General features: G+C 37.9%; 2 protein-coding genes and 1 non-coding gene across 4 annotated transcripts in view; 1 reads left to right on the top strand and 2 right to left on the bottom strand.

Moving 5' to 3' along the window:
* Window positions 1-3,690, top strand: part of NID2 (nidogen 2) — a 79,364-nt gene extending 75,674 nt beyond the window's left edge. The window contains exons 18-21 of one of the 2 annotated variants that reach the window (XM_033416247.2): window positions 732-889; window positions 2,047-2,170; window positions 2,613-2,725; window positions 3,003-3,690. In XM_033416247.2, coding sequence (XP_033272138.1) covers window positions 732-889; window positions 2,047-2,170; window positions 2,613-2,725; window positions 3,003-3,013 — 406 coding nt within the window. In that variant the 3' untranslated portion in view covers window positions 3,014-3,690. Of the gene's footprint in view, window positions 1-731; window positions 890-2,046; window positions 2,171-2,612 lie in introns of both variants that reach the window. The other variant, XM_049706297.1, reaches the window with a different exon arrangement.
* Window positions 3,691-3,821: 131 nt separating this feature from the next.
* On the bottom strand, window positions 3,822-20,090 carry RTRAF (RNA transcription, translation and transport factor). Its single transcript, XM_004285600.3, has 8 exons — window positions 19,871-20,090; window positions 18,125-18,249; window positions 14,774-14,873; window positions 10,349-10,435; window positions 9,360-9,448; window positions 7,095-7,163; window positions 4,258-4,306; window positions 3,822-4,144 (listed from the first exon to the last, which is right to left on the bottom strand). Exons 1-8 carry the CDS (start codon window positions 19,929-19,931, stop codon window positions 3,990-3,992), a joined length of 735 nt encoding a protein of 244 aa, XP_004285648.1. The 5' UTR covers window positions 19,932-20,090; the 3' UTR covers window positions 3,822-3,989.
* LOC117198697 (U6 spliceosomal RNA) lies at window positions 16,834-16,943 on the bottom strand. Its single transcript, XR_004479916.1, has one exon. It is a non-coding gene; the product is annotated as a U6 spliceosomal RNA (small nuclear RNA).
* Window positions 20,091-20,931: the final 841 nt, after the last annotated feature.

The raw sequence follows: 20,931 nt of genomic DNA, 5'->3' as shown, positions 1-20,931 counted from the left end.
AGAACATGGGCATAAAAGTTCAAAATATATTAAGTTAATAGTATTCACTGAGGATCTACTAGGTGTCAGGTGCTGTTTAGGCAAAGACAAGGTCTGTTCTTTCATGGAGTTTATGTTCTACTAGGAGGAAATAAGACAGTAAACTAATGGATAATAGGAAATTATTAAGCCTGTGATGTGATACACAGAGAATTCAGAGTATGTGAGTGAGACTGGGGGGCACTTTGGATCAGAAAATCGGGCCAAGCCTGAGACAGCACTTCAACCGGAATGAAGTCGGTCTCCTCCAGCAACACATTAGGAAATCCCAGCGTTAAACCTGCAGTGAGGTTACTGCATTAGCTGGTGAGTAAGCAAAATTCAGACACCAGGCATGTTATTTCTCTGGCCTCATTTTCACAGTGGCAACAGTCAAAAGAACAATGTTTCCTGTCTATGATAATTGCTAAGGTCATCAACTGGGACATATAACTTGGTCCGTGTTTCAGTAGGACTTGTTAGAATCAGGGAGGATTTCTATACCTTGAGAAACTCTTGTCATATTTAATGGGGCTTCTACCAAATGAAATTCCAGAGAAACCTTCAAATCGGTAAAGATAACCTTCAGCTTTCATTTTCAGCGAAGTGTTTTTGACTCAGAAATGCTTAGTGAAAAGCCTCAAAGATGGTTCTGAAATTTGGGTTCTATACATTGGGGAAGGTTTATCTTTCTCCATTTAATTTATCCACAGCAACCTGTACTGGACAGATTGGAATCGAGAAGCTCCTAAAATTGAATCGTCGTCTTTAGATGGAGAAAATAGAAGAATTCTAGTGAATAAAGACATTGGACTACCCAATGGTTTAACCTTTGACCCCTTCTCCAAATTGCTCTGCTGGGCAGACGCAGGTACTACTACTCATGGAATGCAAATACAGAACACTACCATGTTCAGTAAGCGTGGGCACTCGAACAGATTTTACAGTAAAACCAAATCCCACCATTTAGGACTTCTGGCTTACATTTATAAGAGTACAGCAAATGATTGACTCCTTTTAGAGGGCACTTTGTAATGACTCCTGTGATGAACTTCCTGAGGTCCTGGATGTATGTTTGAATCAGGTGGTAAGCTTGAGGGCTAGTACTGTGTCCAACCTACTTTTGTACTGCTTGCCCTTCCTCCACGTGAGCACTTGGCACACTTTTTAGGTTAAAAATAAATATTAGCCATTGTTGGAATCGACAGGCTTAAATGAACAGGAGTTATTTTCCTTTTTTGCCAGTATTATAACATTTATAAATATCTGTTACTTTAACAACAGTCAGTATGCTATTGTGCTGAGCGATGTGGCAGGATGGCTTCCTTCAGTAATAAATCTGGGTTGCCTATTCCCAGGTTCTCTCTTTCTGTTGTGTGATTTCATTATTAGCACAACTGAAAAGATGCTGTTTCATTATACTGCATTTATATTTTTAATAAGTATTTGAAATTTAAATCAGGGTTCCATGAGAAATGTGAAACTTGGAGATTCTTGCCTCGTTTAGCTATTAAAAAATTTACATTGAAAAATGGAACTTTTAATTCCTAACTAGAAAATAATACAGTCTTTAAAAAAAAAATTAAGGATTTTAGTTAAAAGGCAGCCTTGGCTATTATTATACATTGCTTACAAAGGGCAAGTATTAATATTTGTCCAAATGTTATGTTTGTAACAATTTAAGAGCTAATACAAACTTTTTTTAACACTGATATAATTTCATCTCTAATGTCCTACTTTGGGAGAAACTTAGCCAGATTTCTGTAAATGCAATCCTTTCTTCCAAAAAAGGATTAAGAGTTTAAATTCCACTAAAAACTATAACGCTCTTAAACAAACTGAAGACTGGTAATAGAATAGGAAAATTTTACAGTTTTTAATTTGTATTATTGCAATGGGGATAGAATATTCTAGTTCTACCTTTGTTTCCTTTGAGAATGAATTTACCTGCCACTATTTTTGGTAAAGGATTTCTTTTTTTTCCCATCGCATGAAAGGATCTCTTTTCCCTCTTTGATGTTTTAAAAGGAACTAAAAAACTAGAGTGTACACTACCTGATGGAACTGGACGGCGTGTTATTCAAAACAACCTCAACTACCCGTTCAGCATTGTAAGCTATGCAGATCACTTCTACCACACCGACTGGAGAAGGTGAGCCTGACACACTCAGTTTGCCTTTTCAGGCTTGTCCAGTTTTGGAGGACACACCGCTTGTACCAAATGTTAGTAAGCAACTTTAGTTATTCTCTCTTCATTAGCAGAGAGATTAACATCATTCAAGCGTTACTGCTTTTAAAAGCATACTTTTACGTCACCCAGAAATTTAATGGTATTGCTCACATGCAGCTTAAAAAGGGCAGAGCTATTTGGTAATAAACTATCCAAAAAGGAAGCACGTTACTCTGAATCTGATCTTCAGAGAATAGAAGACTACCTTTAAATGGTACCATGAGGTATCTTACTTAGTTATGGGATTTAAATTGACTTTTAAAAATGTATTCTAGAAGTCTGGCAGAGATTTCGCTTCCTGATAAACTGGCTTTTTCTATCCAACCTTAAATCCTATGAATTCACTCTTCCTTTCTGTTACCAGGGATGGTGTTATATCAGTAAATAGAGACAGTGGCCAGTTTACTGATGAGTATCTCCCAGAGCAGCGATCTCATCTCTACGGGATAACTGCAGTCTACCCCTACTGCCCAACAGGTAAACGGACATGCTCAGGTGGCTCCTTTGGATCAGCCAGGTAGAGAAAGAGAGATCTGGTAACTGACCACACTTGGCCTGCTGCTGCCACTGGTGAGAGCCTCTCTGACCTAGAAAAGCTAATGGCCAACACACAGGGGTGACCATTCTACTACCTTAAGTCTACCTAGCTTAACTATACACACAAAAAAAGGTCTATTAGGATATTTCCTCTTTAAAAGACTTGCTGTGGCAAACTGGATATAAAATACTCACATGCTGTCCCCTCCCTCCACAGGAAGAAAGTAAATATGGTATTATAAAGGACTTGGGAGTTTACAATCGGAATCAGGACCCTAAAGAACATTTACTGCGGACAAAGGTGAAGAAAGTGAAAAAGCAATTGGCCATTAGAAGTTCTGGACATATGAACATTTTCAGTGCAAAAAGACTAAGTATATTTTGTGAAAAGTTTATACCTCAATCTTTACTACTGTATTTTTAAAAACAAAAGTTATTTCAAGATTAAAAAGGTAACAATTTTAATTGTTGCTTATTAAAGCAACTTTTAATAAACATTTATGTCATATTTAAAAGGCCAAATTAATTGAACTAAGAACCAATTAGAGCACGTTAAGACCCTAAATCTGACTATTGATACAGATTCTTCCTGGCCAAGAAATTAAAGTACATGTGATCAGTATAAAAATATGATCCTAAAGATCATAAACCTTGACGTAGAGAAGGCTATGCAGAACTGATGGGAAAGAGCCAACTTATTCTAAGATTTTTTTTTTTTACCTCTGCATAAGTGCATTTCTATTTATATTAAAAGGTGCTACAATGTTTCAGTTTGTATTTTCTGATCCTGTAAGTCCCTCTATAGAATTACCCACAGAAATTACACTTATATATAAATATTAAAGATGTAACAGTTCTCAAATTTTCTAGATTACTCCAATAAAATATTTTAAGTTTTCCTATGACTTAACGATCTGTATTGTCTATATGTATAATGAAGTCAGGGGGTGGCATGTACCTAAACCACAAGGGAGGAAGCAGATTAATTAATTATACAAATACATAAACGTAACACATGGTCAAAAAACAAAAAAAATCACCTTCCCAAATTTATTAAAGAAAATGCAGTGATGGTAAATACCTGTAGAACATAGTCAATTTTCTGGAATTCTTCCCTTGAAGACATGACATTTCCAAACACATGCCAAAGCGTACATGGTTCCCAACTGTACTAAGTAGGTGAGAAGCTGAAATCCTAAAATGTTCATCTTCCAACTTTCCCCAGTCTGTGGTCTGTCTTTGGATCGGCAATAATCGCCTGAACGGCTACTATGGCTTCATTAATCTTTGTCTGTAGCTCTCTGAGCTCTTCTATATGCAGCAGTCGCAGAATTTGAGCAGCTTCATTAAGAACTGCATCTGTTTCATAAGAAACACTGCATTAATCAATAACGTTTGCATATATTCACTCATTTCCCCCAAATATTCAGTAAGTCTCTAAAAACAGTTTGAATTAAAACAAAATCACTTACCTCCTGTGTCAAAACCAAGAATATGCTTGTCTAAAGCAACAGGCAAGCCCTTTGGAAAAAAAAGGACAAAAATCAGACTGTATAGTTATTCGTTCACATTTTCTCACCTCAAATTGAAAAGCAGCTAGCTATTATTTTAACCCTGTTAGCTGCAGTGGCAAGGTGCCTGAGAATTTTCTCTTTAAATTTGCCTTTTTATGAGTTAGTTTTTTCCTACTACAACTAGTTAGGAAAGAATGGCCTTTACATGTAGTGGGCAGCTAGTCCCATAACACATCCAATCCTTTAAGACCAGACATATGAAAGAATAGCTCTTTTTTGCAGAAGTGCTGTCACTACTGCTATGGAAGGAAGGTTGAGCAGGGCTGCCACTGTCACCGTTTCAGTTATAGTAAGCAGCAGTGTACCAGGCAAATAGGACTATTTTTGTGTGTGTGTGTGGTACGCGGGCCTCTCACTGTTGTGGCCTTTCCCGTTGCGGAGCACAGGCTCAGCGGCCATGGCTCATGGGCCCAGCCGCTCCGCGGCATGTGGGATCTTCCCAGACCAGGGCATGAACCTGTGTCCCCTGCATCGGCAGGCAGACTCTCAACCACTGTGCCACCAGGGAAGCCCAGGACTACTTTTAAGATGAATTTCCTCAAGCAAGTTTACTTCGGAGCACATTAATTTGCCTTTATGAATTGACCAAATCTAAAATATACATAGCTTTTTTCTGCAAGCATGATGTTTACCAGATTATATTAACTTTCAACAGTTCATTTAAAAGTTACTTTGAAGTCATCTAGGAAAATGAACAGAATCTAAACCATTTAGCTAACCAGTCAGCACCTGCATAGATATACCAGAGATGGTGACTATGGTGGCGCCAACCTGTATAAAGTTCACAATAACTATCAAATAAAAACGAGGACAGGCAGTCTAGACTTTCTGCTGATTATACTGTATAAAATCATCACCAGTTTTAAAAAAAAGTCACTATACTTTCAACCGTACAAATGCTAAGCTGTCACTACTCACTTCTTGCCTAATTATTAATGCAAATCTACCCAGACTCAAAATGCTTTAAAATCACTAGTAATACATTATACACATGAAGAAACAAATGGGTATGAAAGTTCTGTTAGCAAAAAACTAGAGTAGAATTGTACTTGAGTAGCTTTCTGTGTCAGTCTGGTACCAGAGTTTCTGTTCTCCCTTCATCTGCCAACAGACCACCTAGGAACAGGCACCCCTGAAGATGACCACATGCCCCAAATGCTAGTTATGAACGATTGCAAACAAGAACACTCAACTATAGAACTCTTCCACTGTATTATTATAGCATAGTATCTTTTTTATTTTTTTTGCGGAACGCGGGCCTCTCACTGTTGTGGCCTCTCCCGTTGCGGAGCACAGGCTCTGGACGCGCAGGCTCAGCGGCCATGGCTCACGGGCCCAGGCGCTCCGTGGCATGTGGGATCTTCCCGGACCGGGGCAAGAACCCGTGTCCCCTAGCATCGGCAGCCGGACTCTCAACCACTGCGCCACGATGGAAGCCCAGCATAGTATCTTTTGAGATGACATTAAAGTTCAGATTTATTTGGAGCATTGAAAATAAGCTGAATTTTACTTTGCAAACAAGAGCAAAGAGATTTGGCTATGGCCTTATTTGCACTGCCTTCCAAACCAAAGGCATAATTTTGCTGAATGATGAATGATTTTATTATGCCATAACAATTTACTGTCTGTTCTATAGTGTGGGTGAAATAAGCTGATCTTTAATCCAATTTCCAGTGGCCTGATTCATACATAATTAATAAGCCAATAAGAAACTTTAAAAGAAACTGTCTTTCAGAGGAGACTACACTGCCCTGGCATTAATAACCTTAATACTGTTGGGCTTCGATAAAGATGGGATCAGAGGACAATTGGGGAATTGGAGGGTGACATAGACACAATAGAAGGACCAGGGTCCAGAATGTGGACTGTACCCAAGACCTTCATCTGTGTAGCAGGAAGGGGCATTATCAGACACCTGCAGCTGCTAACCCCTGAGGACATTCTCTGTACTGACCCATAGTCAAGAGGACTTCAGGGGCATTTGGGTTTCTAGGACAGTTCATCTAAAAATATCCTAGATTTATTAACAAGCTACATTTTTATGATTTATGCTAGGAAATAGAATAAACTGAGATTTCTCTGAAGAAACAAAAGTGTGAAGATAAAGACTTAAATAGAAAAGAAAATGAATTACTAAAAAAGAGAAGGTGTGTCCTGTTTTCTAGCAGTTAGTCAAAATAACCCAGTAAATTTCACAAGTGTTAAGTTCTTTGAAATAAACTTTAACTGGGCACATGCGGTGGTTTTGAACTGGTAGACTGTGGATATGCTATTGGAGGCTTCTTAAAAGTAATGAAGTGAGATAAACATGAAGTTCTTTTCACTCAAAGATGACTGGATAGGGCTTCCCGGGTGGCGCAGTGGTTGAGAGCCCGCCTGCCGATGCAGGGGACATGGGTTCGTGCTCCAGTCCAGGAAGATCCCACATGCTGTGGAGCGGCTGAGCCCGTGAGCCATGGCCGCTGAGCCTGCGCATCCGGAGCCTGTGCTCCGCAACAGGAGAGGCCACAACAGTGAGAGGCCCACGTACCACAAAAAAAAAAAAAAAATACTGGATACAGTTTGCTTCAGAATCAAATTCAATCCCACTGAAGTAAGCTATTCTTTCTCTGGGCAGTTCTAACACAGAATTGATATCTTAAGCATTCTCAGGTAAAGTTCAAACTTATGACAACCAAAAGAAACTTTCAGTAATAATTAATTTAAAATTTATTTAAATTAAAAAAACAGCATACCTCTTTCGTTTGATTTGCTTTAGCAACTGCATCCTGTGTCAGGCGCTCCTGGACCAAAATGCGAATTGCCTAAGAAATCCCAAAATAGTATTTTTATTTTTTATAGGCTGTCTGTTATCTTTTCTTCTCTGAGACTACAGAGTAAGGATGCCCAATTTGATGAAATTAGAAATACCTAATTCATTAACAAACTCCCCAGCAAATTAAAAATTAAAAAAATAGCTACTGTAATGAAAGTTTTCACTTCTAGTATTTAATAATGTGGAATGATGTTCATAACAATTACGTTTTTTGAATAGGTAATTTGTGTGTGCTAAAATTTTTTTTTAAATAAAGAAGGACACATGGCGAAAAAGTATGTCTCCTTTCTACCCAAGCTTCAGCCATACTTTCAGAAAACAATTATTGCTACCAGATCCTTGTGTATACTCACAAGGCCTCTATCAAATTACAAGCACACTCAGGGATATATGCAAGTGCACGTGTGCACGTGTGCGTGCGTGCACGCGCGCACACACACACACATATGCACCTTTGATACAAAGGGTAGCATATCATACACACTGTCCCTACTTTCTTCACTTTATTACAGTAAAATGTTTTCAGATCTTTCAAAGGACACATTTTTTTCATTAGCAAGGCATTTTACCACTGCAGACACAAATGCATACACGCACCTGCTCACACATAAAAAGTAAGATTTTTTAATGGAATTTTAATTAGTGGATGACAGTTGCAACCCCAAGATAAGTGTGAAAATTATTTTTAATAAAAACAAACCAAATGCTACATTTGAAAAAGAATTAAACCAATCTAACAGTAACTGCAAATGTATTTTACACAGTCCAGTTGCCAGTTAATGTATTGATTCTCACAGCTGCAATATGGATGTTTTCCATATTGTCATGTATTGTTTGAATGCTTCTTAAAATAACTCAAAAGGGCAAACATGCTAGGATTAGAATTTTATAAAGCTTTTGATTATAACTGACTTATATTGTACTTTGGCACCCCAAATATGCTAGCATTGTCTGTTCTCCTCTCACTCAGTTTATGATTAAAGCTGACATAACCACCGTAGAACTGTTCCAAAGCAATTTCTATAATTGCCTGAGTAAGGAACAAGCCTTTGAAAGAGCTAAATTTCACTAAAAACAACTTTTGTCTCTTGGCATCCAATCTGAGTTGAGAAAATCTGAGTTAACACTCAGATTCAGTATAGAGAATTGTAATAATCTAGGAATAGAACAGTATTCCCATATTACAACTGTCATTTAATAAATACAATTCTAAAAAGGAGAATAAATTATGATCTCTTGTGGGTAGAGTGAAATTATTCAATTTCCTGCAAAGCAGTTTAAAGTAATTTAAAGCTCTTTAATTTCTCATAAAATCAATAATAATTTTTAAAATAACTTCCAAGTCTGGTAGTACCACTCCCCTGCCCCTCCCCTTCCCCCGACTAGACTATCAAAATTACTCAACATAAATCTTCTGAAGCATGAGTATATTTTTCCACCGAGAAATAAGAGGCCTCTTTTAGGCCATCAGGTTCCCTGCTGTAAGGTATGAACTGAGTGGCCTATCTAGGATGGGGGGCTTGGAGGACAGAAACATTCATTCCTCAAAGAGATTTGGGGGTATGTTTTTGACCAAATTCACCATTACAAGTTTGGCATTTTCCACAATCTTAATGAATACAGACCATGAATATTTAAAAGGACTGATTAAACAGAAGTGGGGTGATATAGGGAAAAAAATGGACCAGGACGTCCTTGGCGGTCCAGTGGTTGGGACTCTGCTTCCAATGCAGGGGGTGTGGGTTTGATCCCTGGTCAGGGAACTAAGATCCCAGATGCCATGTGGCCAAAAAAGAAAAGAATGGAGCATAAGGTCCAGTGCCTAGATTAAAATCCTGACTATCATTTTCTATGTCAGCTTGAACATTATTTATCTATTATCTTTAAGTCTCAGTTTCTTCACATACATATTTTAAAAAGACACTAGCATCCACCTCTAGGAATGTTGGGAGGATTGAATGAGTCATCTGTGCACAGTGGCAGGCACACAGTAAACACTCTTTGATATTAGTTGTTAGGTAAGCTAAAACCAATGAATTCAAGAAATCTGCTTTATGTCCCACATTCCTCCAACATTTTCCTCATTCTACCATAGATTTAAATATCAAACACAGTTATTTTTAGAAAATGAAGTTTTTAAAATTATATACAGAGTTTTTGTCAAGAATCAAGAAATGAAGCTGACCTTAAGCATTACCAGGTAATCGTCATGACGCTGAATCTGAAGAAGGTTAGCCAAAGCCATTACACCAGCCTTAAAATCAGGATTATTTACTATAAAAGATTAAAAATGGAAACTTACAGCTCTGCAAGCATGTAATTACAAACGTATATGTAAACATATAAACTTAAAAAAAAATTTATTTTCTAGTAACAACAAATCTCTTTAATTTCTAAAATTGCTGCTGACAAAAGCAGTATGGGGTAAATCAGGTAAACTGATGAGATCAATGGTTTTCCTACTAATCAACCAAAGTGAACAATCCAATAAATGACTAAATTAACTCACATGAGGTTTGTTCTGTAACTTTCTCTGCAAGGCCCATTTATGTAACACTATTAATTAACCTTTCTTCCCAAAGCTATTAATTTTAATACACAGATTCCCTTCAATGGACAGTTTTCCCAAAACCTTTTCTCCAAGCAGCAGCTCTAGAGCATCCAAGCAGCTTATTAATTCATTAAGGGTAACTCATAAATTACAGGTCACAGTCAGTCAGTGAAAGAATATTTAACATATTATAATCTAAGTAATTAGAATCTTAATACTTTTAAAAGGAGAAAGAATTACTTAAAGACATCTGGGACTTAAAACAATGAAAAATTTTAACACTTGTCTCATACTGTCATTAGATTAGAAAAAATATTTTCTGCACCCAGGAAGGCAAACAATCACCACCATGATTAAATAAAATCAAAACCCCCAAGTTACTATGAGCAGATGAAAGAAGAGCATTTTCAGTTTCAGATATTCAGCTACAAGAGGAGGGAGAAAGCACACTATAACTGACAGTAAAAAACAGCACAGAGAATAGAATATCAACACAAATGTTGTCTGCATGAAACACTCTTAATCTACTACAACCAAATAAACCCAGACTTCATTCTAGGAAGTAAAAAACATTTAAGAAACCAAAAATGTTGATGATCATTTTTATGCATTTATAAACTTACCATCCAAATTGATCAATGGCTCTGCATTTTTAGCTGCATTGTCAGCGTTTTTTGTATTATCAGGTACCAAGTCCTTGTATTTTTCAGCTGTAAAAATAGGCAAAAATACAATTTGCAGAGCTTCAACTTAAGGTAAAACAAACATTGCTTATTTACTGAATTTAACTGAGCCAAACTGGTTATAAGCATAAGACAACCCAAGCATTCAAAAAAAAAAATGCTATAATAAATCTACTAGAAGACAATGTGACTAGCTTTTTAATTAAGCTGAAATGATTATCAGACACAAATATCTTTTCAATTTCTTAAAGTAAAACATTTCAAAAACTATCTAAATTTTAGAAGAGAAAGTCTGCTTTTCAGCTTCCTGTCAAACTTGGTAAGTGTAGAAGAATGGGAGAAGGGTAAGTATAGGTCACATGAGGTTAAATACAAACACACTAAGAAGTTTCTTCGCAAATCCTGTGAATGCTGTATACAAAACCAAAAACCTTGCTTTCTAAAAAAAATCACTTCAGGGCTTCCCTGGTGGCACAGTGGTTGAGAGTCCGCCTGCCGATGCAGGGGACACGGGTTCGTGCCCTGGTCCGGGAGGATCCCACATGTTGTGGAGTGGCTGGGCCCGTGAGCCATGGCCGCTGGGCCTGCGCATCCGGAGCCTCTGCTCCGCAACGGGAGAGGCCACAGCAGTGAGAGGCCCGCATACCGCAAAAAGAAAAAAAAAAAAAAAAATCACTTCAAATACACCATCATATACAAACCTAAACTTATTTTATGGAGACTTAAAATGCAGAATTCCAAAAGGAGATTTTATTACTCTTACCTGAAAAATACTAAATAATATTTTAAAAGACTTTACAAATAAAAATATTTAATAGTAATTCACCAAACTTAAGGCCCAAAATGCCATCTTTGGCTATAGTGCTTATATGATTTGCTAATGGAAAAATAAAGGGAAAATAAAAGGATTAAAATTTAAATCAGACAGGAGTTAGCTTAAAGGAGCTACTGGCCAAACCTGGAACAATGTAAACATCAAAATACACGATGACAAAAAAAGGATTAAGACCCACTGAGTAAAATAAGAATCCACATATCTACACTGATCTGAATAAACAAACAAACATAAACTGGTGAGAAGGGAAAGCTCTTCCTTATAGTGGAAAGACAAAAAATAAATGCAGAGGAATGATGGAATTAGAAAAACACCTTCTAGTCATCATAATCAACATAATAATTGACTCAGGCAAAAATCATCAAATGTATACTAAAGCTAAGGTTTGAAGAGGAGAAGCATACAGAAATCATCTAATATCTCTCCACAAGATGTGTAATTTTTACACTGAAGAAAGCTTAACCAAGTGATCAGAATAACATGACCAGTATTCAGGCATATCACCAACACATGCCTCCTGATATGATGCACTTAAAAGAACACAACATCACTTCTGTGTTACTCTTAACAAAACTACAAACCCTGAATCTAATCATGAGGAAACATCAGACTCACTCAAACTGAAGGACATTCTACAAAATAAATGTCAGTGTCCTGAAGCATGACGACTGAGTAACTATTCCAGACTGTAGGAGACTAAAGAGACTAAGGAGAATGAATGTAACACATGATCCAGGACTGCTTTGGAGGTTTTTGTTTGCTTGTTTTTGCCATAAGGAACATTGAGACAAATGATGAAATGTGAATCTCACGTACAGATAACAGTAAAGAATTAAAGTTAATTTCCTGATTTTGATAAATGTACTGTAGCTATGTAAGACAATGACTTTTTTTAGGAAATGCACATAAGGGTAAAAGAGAAATCATTTACAACTTAGTGTCAAATGGTTTAGAAAAAATTAGGAGTATGTATATATATAGAGAGAGAAGGATAAGGCAAATGAAGTAAACTGTTAATATCTGCAGAATCTGAGTATGGAAAAATTCTTTTTACTATTCTTGCAACCTTTCTGTAAATCTAAAATTATGTCAAAAGAGTTAAAAGAATTTAAGTCAGATTTTAATCACCTTAATTGACAAGCTAGCAAAAGGCTTTAAAAAACGTTAAGGCACAAACAATAAAAATTCACAATGGTTTTATCAAATAAGAATAAAAATTTTAAATAACTTAAAAGTCAAGAAGAATGCAACTTATTAATGTAAAACCATAAAAGCACAGCAGTGCCTCCTACCGATAAGGGGCAGTGTTTCTCATGCAAACTCAGTTTTTTTAAATACATTAAAGAAGACCATGCTATCACTGAGAAGTAACTGTACTTAACAGTAATACAGTCAACTACAAGGATACACAATCATATGGCATCTACTGTTCTTGGTACAACCTAGGTAACCTAAGTTGAAGTATTATAAAAATGGGACAAATGGACTAAATAAGGGTAAAATAGAAATAAACTGAGATGTGACTATAATTTTATGTGGGAATAGCTGAAAAACACCTGAAAAGCTGGAGAATACTTTGTTGCAAATTAACTAACAGAGTTCCTACCAACTCAGACCAGAACAGGCATATTTTGCTAAAGGTTCCATAGTAAAGAAAAAGTCTTTGAGTTTTCCTTAAGATTTCTGCCATAAGGCATCTGAAACTTAAGTTTGAAGAACCAGCAAAAAAACAGCTGGTTGATGCTCCACACCAGTATGTATAAACATTCATGTATTGAATTTACCAAGCATTTATGGTTGATAAGCACATCTACTGTACACCAGAAACTATGTCAGGTACCGTGGCAGAGAGAATCATGACTGCTCCCTCCCTCGCAAAAAAATGTCCATATTCCAATCCCTGGAACTTATGAATATGGTATCTTACACGGCAAAAGGGACTTTGTGGATGTGATTAAATTAAGGACCTTGAAATTGGGGGTATAGGGGTTATCCTGGATTACCTAGGTGGGCCCAATGTAACCAAAGCATCCTTATAAGAGGGAGGCAGGAAGGTCAGTCAGAGAAGATGTGACAATGAGAGCAGAATCACAGAGTTTAGAAGATGATATTCTGCTAGATTTGAAGATAAAGGGGCCAGAGTCACAGAATGCAGGCAGCCTCCAGAAGATGGAAAAGACAAAGAAACGGATCTTCCCCTAGAGCCTCCAAAAGGAACCAACCCAGTCGACAAATTGACTTCAGTCCTAATACAGATGTTGGACTTCTGACCTCCAAAACTGTAAGATAATAAACAGTCTTTTAAGTCACTGAGTTTGTGGTAATTTGTTACAGCGGCAACAGGAAACTAATAGAGGTACCATGTAGGAAACAAAGCTGAGTATCAGCTTACAATTTAGTGGCGCAAGTAAGACATAAGCAAAATGGAAAGTGGCGAATGACTTAAAAAGCTATAGGGTTAAATGGGAAAGCAATGGTTTCTGAATACGTAAAAGGAACTATCGTTTGGAAACAAAGTGTAGCATTCTAAAACATTTATGTTTCAAAAAATTAGCTTGGTGGGCTATGTGGATGAGACTAGAGGGTGACATAGATGGGAGACTAGTATGAAAGACATTCCAATAATCTCAGGAAAAAGTGGCAAGAGCTTGAATTAGGGCGACAGCAGTGAGGATGGAGAAGGAAAGATACGACAAGGGAAAAAAGGATGGAACAGAATAAGAGGAAAAGGGAGAGGCCAAAGACATTAAAAAGGCTTCAAACGTAAAATCATTAAGAGGACTGGAACTGACAGTCCCATGAAAGAGAACAACATAAATGCAGGGGATGGAGGTAAAGTAAGATAATCAGATCTTACATTCAGATGTTAGCAGGCCTTTCAAACTGAAATGGCCTGAGAGAAAACAGTTTATTGGAAAACTATTTTTACTATAGGTACTAACATTCAAAACCTTCCAATGATACAAGTATCTGTAATAAAATAACATTAAACAATAATAATAAATATATTTTGGCCTATAGTGCAAATTTGCATTAGATGTATATTTCAGTCTCTTGTGAAATTACCTGCTGCAACCAACACTTGAAATCCTATCAATTCTGGGACAGCAGCAACAAGTGAACTTGAAAGGCTAAGGTACAGACTGAAAGATGGCAAATTCACCAAAGTAATGTGACATTGTGAGAAGACATTCAATTAGCCTTCTTCTTCAGAAGACATCGCCTTCAAATTCTAAAAGAAAAATCTAAATACCAATGGAAACCAGTGCTTTTAATATCTTATGAGAGTAAGGAGACTCTCTAATTTTAGAAAAGAAAATTCTTTCCTAGACAATTTGGGAGCTGAATACAGAAGAATAATTACAAAAAGTAAATTTTTAAACAGATGCTGTAAAGTTAGATGAGGATGTACAAAACTTAAAATGAACCAAAGGTAAAACAATGTAAGACAAACTGGCAAGTTCCCTACATTTTTACACTCCTTTCCCACCTTTCCTCTCTTTAAAACAGACATTCCCCACAAAACATACCATTATCTCCATATTCAAGTCTAACAGCTAAACCAAGAAGCCAGTCGATTGCTTCTGGTCGATCTTGAATCTTGAAAGGACAGTTAACATCTCTGAGATACTGTAAGGGGAATAAAAAGTCTGGTTTCATTATTACTATAAAGTCACAAAATAAAAAAATGGTAGAGTTGAAAGAGACCTTGGTTTGGATCTCTAAGAATTTCTTATAACATTTACATTACTAAACCTTTGATGCAATTATATAACCCAAAGGAAGGAAACACTTAAGTGTACCACTCAGGGAAAAAAAATGAAGTAGGCCCATCATGCTTTTTGAAATTTTTACTTTTGCAGATTCCAGATAGGGCACCACTGCCTAGATGCAGAATAACTTCATTTTGTAGATGAGAAAACCGAAGCCTAGAGGTCAACGCTTGCTGACAGTTATACGACTTAAATCGGGGAGCTGAATCTAAACTTTCTGATTCCAGGTCTCAATACACATAGAGCAGGTAAATAAAAAGGACTTTAATTAAAAAGGAGGATATACCAAAAACCCCAAACAAAACAAAACCAATTATTATCTAAACCTTAGCTTTCATATCGTGGAAATGCTTCTGAATAGAGTAAGCCATGTGACATACAAGCGTTTTGAATAAATGTCAGAAGCTGCATATTCAAATGAGTATGTCCTTAAACTAAGTCTCTTAGGAACTTAAAATCTAATTCCACCAACAATGACATTACTCAAAACTTCTGGAACTCCTTTTTGGAAATTCTTTGCGGGATAATTAATGAATCAGCACTTTTTAGCCGTCACTTATTTTCTAATCAAAAATTTTATTCCTCTGCTTTAAAAAAAAAAGCACCTATTCACAAGATTTAGTCATGATGCAAAAAGCAAATCCATGTTCGAAGTATAAAAAAACTGTCAATATTAAGGATATTCAAAAGATGTCTCCTGATCTAAAAGTATTTCCAAAAGAAGTTCCAAATATACTTTAGGCAATGACATCATCATTCCAAAGAAAGCACCTTGAAAGATAATATCTGTGTAAGTTCCAATGTATTTATCTTTAGGTTATACTACTTTACTGTCAATTCTGGGTGTTTTTCATCAGAAAGTTTTTCATATTCTTTAGTACCCTTCCACATGTGGAACTCTGTATTGTCTTGTACACGTGAGCAGGCCATCGTAGATGTAATATAAGAAATATAAAATCCTAACAATATATTTCAAAGTCTTAAGAAGCCTATCAAAAATTTCAAAAATACTCTTGAAGGGCAAAGGAAAATAATCCAGTAGTAGCAATAATAGTAGTAGAGGCAGGGAAATTAATAAACATATAGCACTTGCTATGGTCCAGGCACCTCTGTGAAAAGGTACATAGGTATATTTCAATAACAATACATACCACTCCTATGAGATAGATACCACTGTTATCCCCATTTATTGATAACAGTATTGAGCCACAGAATGGTTAATAAACTTGCCCATTGTCAGAGGCAGTATGTAACTTACACAATCCTCTAATTCATAAAACTAGAAACTTAGGTACCTAAACACCAGTAAATGAAAATTTAGTCACTTTTCATATTCTTTTATTTAACATTTTTATTGGCGTATAACTGCTTTACAATGTTGTTTTAGTTTCTGCTGTACAACAAAGTGAATCAGCTATACGTATACATATATCCCCATATCCCCTCCCTCTTGCATCTCCCTCCCACCCTCCCTATCCCACCCCTCTAGGTGGTCACAAAGCACTGAGCTGATCTCCCTGTGCTATGCAGCTGCTTCCCACTAGCTATCTGTTTTACATCTGGTAGTGTATATATGTCAATGCTACTCTCTCACTTCGTCCCAGCTTCCCCTTCCCCCTCCTCGGGTCCTCAAGTCCATTCTCTACATCTGCGTCTTTATTCCTGTCCTGCCCCTAGGTTCATCAGAACCTGTTTTTTTTTTTTTTTAGATTCCATATATATGTGTTAGCATATGGTATTTGTTTTTCCCTTTCTGACCTACTTCACTCTGTATGATAGCCTCTAGGTCCATCCACCTCACTACAAATAACTCAATTAAAAATATGGAACACTTCACGAATTTGCGTGTCATCCTTGTGCAGTGGCCATGCTAATCCTCTCTATATTGTTGCTCCAATTTTAGTATATGTGCTGCCGAAGTGACCATTACTTTTCATATTCTTAAAGGAAGAGAGCTCGTCAAAGTAATAGAGCTAATAAAAATGTTTAATGTAAATAATGATACTGTAAAATGTAATTTTTATTCTAATTTGAAAACAACTCTGTTTTCTGCAAAAACATTACTAAAATTAAACTAGGTCAACAGGAAAGTTATTCCAGCCACAAAAATAAGATAACACACGCAGATCTTTTCAGGATTATTTCTATTGTACATAACAAGGGACAACTGTGTATGTTAAAAATAAGCAAAAACAAGACATAATCTTAGTTTTCAAGCGTGTCAATAACGTCTTATTTTAATATAATACTCTAACTGTATCTCTGCTATATTTTTAATGTAATGTAAAAATTCTGATTTTTGCCATTTTTACTATTTAGAGAATATGTGTCACTGTTTATTTAAGAAGTCTCAGTGTTTCTGGACAAAACTATTTCTTCCCTTTTTTTTGAGTGTCTACTTGTGCCATTACCTTTATTAGTTAACAGTAAAGTTAGTTTTCAATGGGCAGCGGGCTAGTCAGGTATAGGGCCCTAAAAGATGTGAATACAGAGTAAGTTTTGCTATAGAGAAAATGCAGAAATGAATATTCATATATCATTCATTTACATACATACACATATATGTAAACAAATAAACACACACAAATATATAAATTCATGAAACAAACAGGTCTCTCTACTGTATGTCAGGCACATATCTAAGTACTGGGGATAAGCGCCTCCTCTCCAGCTACATAAGCTTAAAGCTGACAGTTTCGAGTAACCAGGGATTGGTTGGGAAAGGTGAGGAGTGGGAAGACTAGTCCAGTCATATCACCTAAAACTGTGGTAGCTCCCCAGTTGGGTCAAGTTCAAACTCTTTATGGCACGTGAGCTTTCCTCTCTCCTCAGCCTACTCTATACTCCCCTCCACCCTCATGCCTAATGATTCACCATACTATTTCTATCTAATACTGAATGTTTGGTAGGAAGAGATAATATAATCTGCTTTAAAAACCAAACAACATGGTAAGAAAAAAGTAAAATCCCTGAAGTCTAGCTTTTCTAACACTGATCATTATTAGTGTTATTTATTTTAAAAGAACACAGTAATTTTAAGCTTGCCTGTCTTCATATAATTTTTAGACAAGCTCTCTGTACGTTTTATTTTACTTTCTAATTCATTACCTTTTCAAAGAACTTGGGCCAGTCACTGCTGTGAATGTTTCTTAAATTACCTCTGTCTTCAATCTTGTAGTGTCTGATTTTCTGGTCTTCGAGCCAAACAATAAAGTTTCTAAATTCTGTTTCATCTGCAATAAAAACACCATATACATCACGAGAAGCACTAGGTAACAGGTAAAACACTTCCTTCACAAACAGTCTTGTGGAATTTTTTTTTTTTAACTCCAAAATTATAAGTTACTTGAGCTGCTTGAAGTAGGAGTTGAAAGTGCAGACTTTGGATTGACTTATGTTCATACCCTGGCCTGAATTCAAATTGACTCCAGACATTTAGTGGTTGTGTGAAATTGGGCTAATTACCTAAATTTTCCAGGCCTCAAGATTCTTGAGTTACAAAATGGGGAGTAATAGTAAGACTTACCTCATAGGGTTGTTATGAAGATTAAATAAAATATTTAACGATCAAAACAGTGTCTAGCACACAGTTCTGCTATTTAAGTGTCAGTTATTATTCCAGTTCCTATGGGGAAGAGGAGGAAGGACTGGGCCGGGTTAAATTTACAGCAATCATAACGTACAAGAAATTAAATGGCAAACAGAAAGAAGATACTGACTCCCATTGTCTTTTACTGTTATGGCACATTAAACGCATTCATGAAAAAGGACAGATGTTGTTTCATTTAATCCTCCCACACCATTTCGAGGTAGGTAATATCCCGATTTTACCAGTGAAAAAACCTGAGGCTCAAAGATTCAAATTCAGATCTAAGCTCTACTACCACTGAACCTTTTTTCTAACATAAAAGGCAAAGCAGAAAAACAAGTTTCTATAAATTGACATGCTTCTACATACAGATCAACAAAACTCTGCTATCCTGCTTGGAAATTATTTTCAATTACAAAATTCAAGCTTGAATTCAAATTCAGGCCTCCCTTATGAAGTCTTGAGATTTATACAATGGTCTGAACATCCCAGGGTGTGCTTGATCACTTTCAAACTTATTAGTCTACCACAAGCCAAGAACTCTGGAAGAAAATGAATAGTGGGTAGTAGGTGAGTAGCAGTGGGGAGCAATGTTAATACTTCTTACAATTTTAATGCTGTGAATTACCAAATACCTTTGTATTTACAATTCAACCGCCCCGCTCGTCTGCTATTAACTTTTTTTGCACGACTCGCACACTGTCATTAGCTCGTTCCTATACGCGCTTGCCCCGACACTGTCAGTCCTGGACTTCGTTCTAGCTCGAGCTCAAACTGCCGGATGGGCTCCCACTGCTCCCACCCCACCCCTTAGTTCCCAAGGGGCAATGAACGAGTCTTCAAGTTACTCAGCATCTTCCTCGGATTCCACCACTGTGCTGGCCCCCGACAGGTGCTCAAGGTATCGCCCAATCACCCGGAAGCCACGGGGCTGAAGGGCTACGTCAAAAAGCGAAGACTTTCCCTCTAGAGCGCTGAGGGTGCGGGCGAGGGGGGGTGGGCGTGGGGTCTGGAGTTCAGCAAGTGCAGAAAGTGCTGATGCCGAGGCAAGAGCGGGTGGCGGGGCTCTGAAGCCGGGGAAGGAAGGCGGAAAGCAGAGGTGCTTGGCGGCCGGGAGGAGAGGAGTCCAGGGGAGACAAGGCCGCGGACGGTCCGGGTGGGGAGCCCAGGTGCCGGCGCTGAGAGAACGGCGGCCCGGCGGCGGGGAAGCGGGGGCGGGGGGGGGGAATCACTGACGCGCGGCGGGCCCGGGACCGCCTCCTCACCTTTGCAGTTGAAGCCGGCAGGGTTGTGGTAGTCGAGGGCCGTCAGCTTGCGTCGGAACATGGTGCCCGCTGCTCGCTCCGGTCCCCCAGGCTGCGGCCGGGAGAGGAGAGGCGCGGAGGAGCGGGCGGCACAGACACCGGCGACGCGGCGAGAGGGCGGGCGGTCGCCGGGCGCTCCGAAATGACGGCGGCCTTAGCCAATCGTAGCTTAGGGACGGCCGCCGCTGGCCAATGCCCACCAGTCGCGGCTCCGGCTGCGAAGGCGGGGCCACGTCGGGGCACGTCGACGCTCAAATAAACTTTATTGTCAGCCTCCTAGTTGTACAATAGGCAGAAAGCAACTGAGAAGCCAGTTACCTCTTGCTTTCCTCGCCGTCTTGATCATACAAACTGTTTACTATTTTCAGTGTATTCATTCATTCATTTAATTATTATATGCCTCCTACATAATAGATGCTCTTCTAACACTGCTAATGCAAAGACTTTTAGCAAGGTCCCTTTACGACTCGTTGGGAGTGACCCACAGGTAAACATACAACTGTTAATACTGTGTGAGAGTTCCAGACATCACCAGCAGCCAGAATCTTGAAGCCAGAAACCTGGACTTATCCTTTACTCCCTCTTACTGAAGTTACAACATCCACTAGTTCATTGATTTCTGCTGTTCTCTCTCATGTCTCTCTCAAATCCCTCATCTTTTTCCAACCCCACTGATGCTGCCTCAAATCAGGCCCTCATCATTTTTGCTTACTCTAATTGTCTGATTTCTTAGGTTCAGTCTGGCCTTCTCCAATCCATTCCCCCACACAGCAATGATACTGATTTTCTAAAACAAAAACCTGTCCATAACAGTTTAATGCTTAGAATCTTTTAGTGGGTCCTTGTTGCCTTCTAGTAATAATCAAAACTTTTATTTAACACCCTTTCGGATCCAGTCCCATCTGCTTTCAGACACAGGAGAGACAACAGTGAGCAAGACAGACCAAGCTTCTACTTTCATGAAGTTTAAAAGGCCCTTGAGGGAAAACAAGCAATAAACAGACACACAGACACACTCTTTT

The sequence above is a fragment of the Orcinus orca genome, chromosome 2 (assembly GCF_937001465.1).
Source record: "Orcinus orca chromosome 2, mOrcOrc1.1, whole genome shotgun sequence".
Lineage (NCBI taxonomy): Eukaryota > Metazoa > Chordata > Mammalia > Artiodactyla > Delphinidae > Orcinus > Orcinus orca.
This window is presented reverse-complemented; position numbering and strand designations above follow the sequence as displayed.